The 5,589-nt window shown below is 40.2% G+C and overlaps 1 protein-coding gene across 5 annotated transcripts in view; it reads left to right on the top strand.

Moving 5' to 3' along the window:
• The first annotated feature begins 1,673 nt into the window (after positions 1 to 1,673).
• bark (C-type lectin domain-containing protein bark beetle) overlaps positions 1,674 to 5,589 on the top strand; it is a 77,642-nt gene continuing 73,726 nt past the window's right edge. The window contains exons 1-2 of one of the 5 annotated variants that reach the window (XM_086980470.1): positions 1,678 to 4,026; positions 4,403 to 4,903. In XM_086980470.1, coding sequence (XP_086836596.1) covers positions 4,409 to 4,903 — 495 coding nt within the window. In that variant the 5' untranslated portion in view covers positions 1,678 to 4,026; positions 4,403 to 4,408. Of the gene's footprint in view, positions 4,904 to 5,589 lie in introns of all 5 variants that reach the window. The other 4 variants (XM_086980469.1, XM_086980472.1, XM_022795155.2 and 1 more) reach the window with 4 other exon arrangements.

Genomic DNA, 5,589 nt, shown 5'->3' with positions numbered 1-5,589 from the left:
GACTTGTGTAGTTGACTAACCTAGAGTATCAAACCAAATTGATATCGGTAGTATTTTTTAATCTTCACATCACACCTCCATAGGGCTGCAGGTAAGGGTTCTGTTATAGCCTACGATATGTTGCTTAAGCATGTTCATACTTTACCATACAATACAGAACAACAAAAAATATGGAAACGATAGGCACGTATTTATTAACCTATTAGTTAGTAATGCATAATGTAGTAATTACAATATTAAGGAAGAATACTTCGTGAAAAATCGGGGCCTTTTAGGCCAACCTACTTTTTGAATCAATTTAGAGTAGAGAGAGAGAGACATCAAATGTTATAAAATGCATATATATATATATAAGCAAAACTCAATTCATTGCTATTAAATCAATAAACGCATAAATAAATCAATAAACCTTGTTAAATTAATCGCGTAGCCTAAATAAGAGCTAAAATAAAAAAGTTTGTTTACTCAATCACATGCTTTAAAGCTAAAAGTTACGCGCTGGGAAGCAAAAGCCCATAATGGTTAGTTTAAATAGAGAGCTTCTAAAGTATGGTTGTTTTATCTGCATCTATAACCAGCAAGATATAAGAGATAGGCTTTGCAGAGCATAATTACTAGAGCATAATAACACAAGTTCTTTATTATATAGCAAGATTGTTACTTTTAGGATGCAGTGGTATGCGCATTTATTTCCCTAGATCAAATGGTGGCAAACCATAGACTTCTCAATTAATATATATTTTATAATAACATAGCGCAACTAAAATATCACGTATGACTTAAGTAGTGAAGACCTGATGACCAGTGGTGGAACTAGGTATCTGGGTCATTCGCCCAGAAGACTGAGCTTAATTTGCATCAGTTGTCATCGGACAACTATTCTATTTTATAATACGTTTAATAATACAGGTCGGATATGGCACCAGATGACTCTGAAGGAGAAAGACAGATGTTTAAATCCGGATGTTTTGGCTATTTATTCATCAGCTAGATAAAAACTGTTTCCGCAACCTGTCAACAATCACGGCAAAAGTACAATACCTATATGGGCCTTGGTTAATATTTCTAAAGCAGTTGTCCGCAGTGCAAGTTGTCTTGTTGTATCTTAAAAAGTTCCAACAGAAGCTAAAACACACAACGTGTAATAATTGAGCAGTTAATCATGAGTAGGATCTTGATACAAATTCGTCGAACAGTTTGACTGATTAGCAAGGTACGTATTACCCTAAGAGTGGTGACTGAAATGCTGTACTGAATAAATGATGCAAAAAATGTTACACATGTTCTGATTATAGATCGCAGCAAGTATGGGTATCTTCACTTAGTACTTCTCTGAACAATAGATGTACAATTAACATGACAAATATGTGAATGTTACTACTTGCATAAGCATGCACTCGTCTAAAACGGAGCACATAGCCCTAATTGCTAATTATTTCAAGTAACGGAAATATAATATATTGCTGTATTACTCGTACCAAATAGTTTATTTACGAGGGTTTTATATTTCGATATGTAAATCCATAAATGGTTTCGTGGGATCGGTTGTGCACCAACTAGATATCTTCTGCTAAAATATAACTAAGTATGATAGATAAGCTGGATCTCTTTGGAATGGCTGCTTTAGAACATATTGATATGTCTATAGTTATATTGTATATATATATAAAACAAGTCGGCTGAGAAAATATATCGATTTATACCACTCTTTTTTTTTATCATTTGTAGAGTCTCCGTTATTTAGGAACTCCATTATTGGTAAATTATAAACCATAGACATTTATGAAAAATTGCCCGATGGTGGTTTAGCGTATTAGAGTTTAATATACAAAATATCTACATTTATGTGTTTGTATGAAACTGTATTCGTATGCCTGACCTAAAAGTCGTTTCCCTTAGGTCGAAAAAAAGTTTATTCACTTTCCAAAGCAGCGGATGCTCTCCCAAACCACAGTGAAATGCTCCAAACCGTTTCCATGACGACGCTGAATGTTTTCGCAGTACGTTTGAAGCGCGGTACTCTCATCAAGGGCATTACTTGTATTTATTAAAGGGCGGGAGAAATATGGCCCACTTAAAATCAAATTCTGAATTAAGTCGAACGGACGAGTATAGTTCACTATATTGTAGGTTGTTCCTTAGGAGTTTACGTCAAGTGATCACCGATAGACATGTTTAGTGTTCGTCGTAGGTAAATACCCCTTGTTATCGACCTTTCTTCCAATGATTTTAGTCATTACATACAGGGAACTACTCAATTTTTCTGAAACCTTCGCTTTGAACTGAGCGATATCTGTAAACAGTTTAATTCATTATGTTGCTGCGTATGCAAGAAAAGTTGTTCGTTATCTCTTTTTCATAAAGAATAGTGTGTAATCGCGATCGAATTTGGAAGGTCAAACCTTTGAATTAACAATACTCCCAGATGCCGAAAAATGAATATAAATAGGAGCTCAATGTGCCTAACGAACACGGTAATGTGGAAAGAGAGAGGAGAAAAAACCCAACTGGCCGAGTAAGGAGAAAGGATGACCTGTGGTGATGTCAGGAGGAACTGTCGACATCGAAATCGCAACAGCATCACCATCTGCGTAAACAGCTCCTCTGGTGATTGTGCCACCGCTGAACTGCGGCGTTTGAGTGGTCGACACCTCTGGGGACCGACCTCAGACGGCATCGTCATTATCGTTATAGTGAATGCCACTTCACCGTTTCTCCTAATGCAGTCGCTGCCGACCGATCGTGCTCCTAGACTGTCGTCAACTAGACGGCTACGTTTTTCTATACATAATAGCAACTGAAGCACACTAGCACAAAAACTACCGTCTATCGCTGCTCCAATGACGCTCGTAGTAGTAATAATTGTGGCGATGTTGGTATTGGCTTATGCCGGCAGTAGTAGCTATTCATGGTGGTTTGTTGTTGTCGTTGATCGCCGGAACGCCGTCCGTGGCAATAAGTGGTTGTTCTTGATACAGCTGCTGCCCGTCGGTGTTCACTCGTAACTCGTATTCGTAGCACGTCGTCGCCTTTCGTTGTTCTACCATGTAGTGCCGCAAGCAGCGCCATCGCGTTGCCGTTTCGTGCTACGAAATGTCGTTGTGTTGGTGTCTATGCTTAACGATCGAGGGGCGAGGGGAGTGAGGAGGCGGGTCGTAGTAGCAGCAATCGCAAGAGCAGAACGGAATTGCCACAACAGCAGAAGCTAGCGCGGCACGACAACAGGTGAGCCGGACAGGCCAACGCCAAAAGCATCTGACGTCCGTCACAATCGGGACTATATGACTACTATCTGGCTACCACCAGCGCCACGATAGTCATCCCGTTTGTCCGACGAACATCAGGCAAAGACTCACAGCGCGCGGCGCAATGATTATCCAAGGAAACAACCCAGCCTAAAGTCAACCCACAAAAGTTGACAAAAAGCAGCAGCACCAGAAGGGCACAAAATAACTCGCAAAGGTTATATAATAGACTGTGTAGCAGACATATTGTATCGTATGCAGAAGCACATGGACTGCTGTTGTGAATGTGTTTGTTCACTGCCAGTTCGAAAGCCGATTACATCTAGGCGTCACTATTTTCATGCTGCTGTGCAACTAGCCCATATACTCGTTAAGAGGACAAATCTTCGTCATATGTGTGCATCGTGTAACCTTTTCGATGGTGTCGTGCTCCTATTAGTTGATGCGCACGCGCATGTCGGGTCTACTATACGCTTTTCCGCCATTGGCACTAAACTGTCAAAGTATCTCGAAAGATATCAGTGTGTATAAGTATACATTAATCGATGCAATGAATAAGGCGGAAGTGAAGAAGGGTTCTGTTCGTTAACTGGAGCTGGAGCTCGTTTTTTGGGGGGGCGCATATTTCAAACGTTTTGTCCACCGATACAGAGAATAAGTTAACGATTGTCGGCGGCACAAGTGCCAGCATACCGAATAACTAACAAAGTCTAATACACAAACCGTGGCGTTCTTGTGAAATTCTGCGGCGGTTCGTGGCTGATAACGAATCCCCTATGGAGTGAGTAAATTTGGTTTGCGAGAATTTCGAATTTCTGTACATACATATATGCAAACGACGGCATGTGTACAGGAGACGAAAATCAATATTGGCATATATGATTGCTCTAGTTTTTTCAGTTAGGCATTTACAAAGATCGTTTAGAAGGATTTTCTCAGATATGTAAAACTTGAACGGTTTTGCATTTTCTTTAGATCAGCTAAACTGATCTTGTAGGAGAAGGGCGGGCGATTTGCCTGGTGAGTTGTGTCAGTGGAGACGTTCTATCGGCTATCTTCGAATGGACGGGTGACGTACGATAGTAAAGACGGCAAAAATGAAAAATGGTGTACATAGCTATACAGCTAAAGAGCAAATTAAGGCTGAACTCTTTCAGGGGGGTATGCCATTCATAGAACCAGCAACCCGAAGTACAGGTTTTCATCTTCGAAGAAATCGCTCTGGAAAACCTACCTTCAGTTCGGCTATCGACATGTCGCTACGCCACACAATCACATGTAGTGAAAGATATGTTACGCAATCATCATTTATGAATACAAAAAGAATGGCGACCAATACTCTTTCAAGTGCGCGTGTGCCTAATGCAGCGTTTTGTCTTGCGCATAGGCGGGAAAACCGATGGCGTTTATTTCAAACTCTATTCGTAACGGTACTATTGCATGTGGTTACGATGGGACCATTTTTAACTTTGGGATGTGATGCATTGGAAGTGCGAAACCGTACAATGGAGTATCCTAAGTCGGACACGGAATATCGCATTCAGGACAATATTATTGTTGGCCAGGGCGGAATTATGATTGTGCATCCAGGAGTGAGTCTCTACTTTGAGCCAGGCATTGGTATCAACGTCGAAGAAGGTGGAGTTATCATTGCAAATGTAAGTTTGTATCAGGCAATGTGTCAGTCGCAGTTATTGATCTTTCTTCAAATTTCCACGCGCCTCAGCGGCTGTGCAGTGTGAGCACAGCCAGTGAGGTACTGTCTGAATAAAGATTTTAAGTTTGGATAGGAAACTGGTGTTCGAAGTAGCAGTTGCCTTATTCCGTTACTGTACTTTTCTGCACTAATAGTACTCTCTTCGCATTGAACTGTGCAATGGTAACACTTGTAAATCCAGATCGGACACGCAGTAGAGTCATCACGCTCTGCTTTAACTTAACAGATTAATCTATACAGTGGTATACATATATACATATTGCGCAGTTCCTAATAATGAAGTTGCAAGAAAGGCAGCTTTGTCTTGTTTTCCGAATTTCTCCATTTAATAAATGGGTTTACACTTAATAAGAGTAAAAATTAAGTTCCTGCTAGCGCAGTACAAAAACTATATATGTATATATATATATATATATATATATATATATATAGATAGGCCGCGACGGATTCGTCCTGCGGTTAATATGGTTTGGAAGTCTTGAATTCGTTTTGAACGTATGGTGGAGCCTCAGCGACTTCGTGATTTTCAAGAATGTACAATGATGTTTTATCTTGCCAGCCAGTCAGCATGTAGAAAACCTTTGAGCGAGTTATACTTGAAGGCTCCAAAGTGGTTCCAACACTTGT

Source organism: Varroa destructor, unplaced genomic scaffold (genome assembly GCF_002443255.2).
Source record: "Varroa destructor unplaced genomic scaffold, Vdes_3.0 BEIS01000002.1, whole genome shotgun sequence".
Taxonomy (NCBI): Eukaryota; Metazoa; Arthropoda; class Arachnida; order Mesostigmata; family Varroidae; genus Varroa; species Varroa destructor.
Note: the sequence above shows the minus strand (reverse complement) of the source record. Positions and strands in the feature narration are given on the sequence as shown.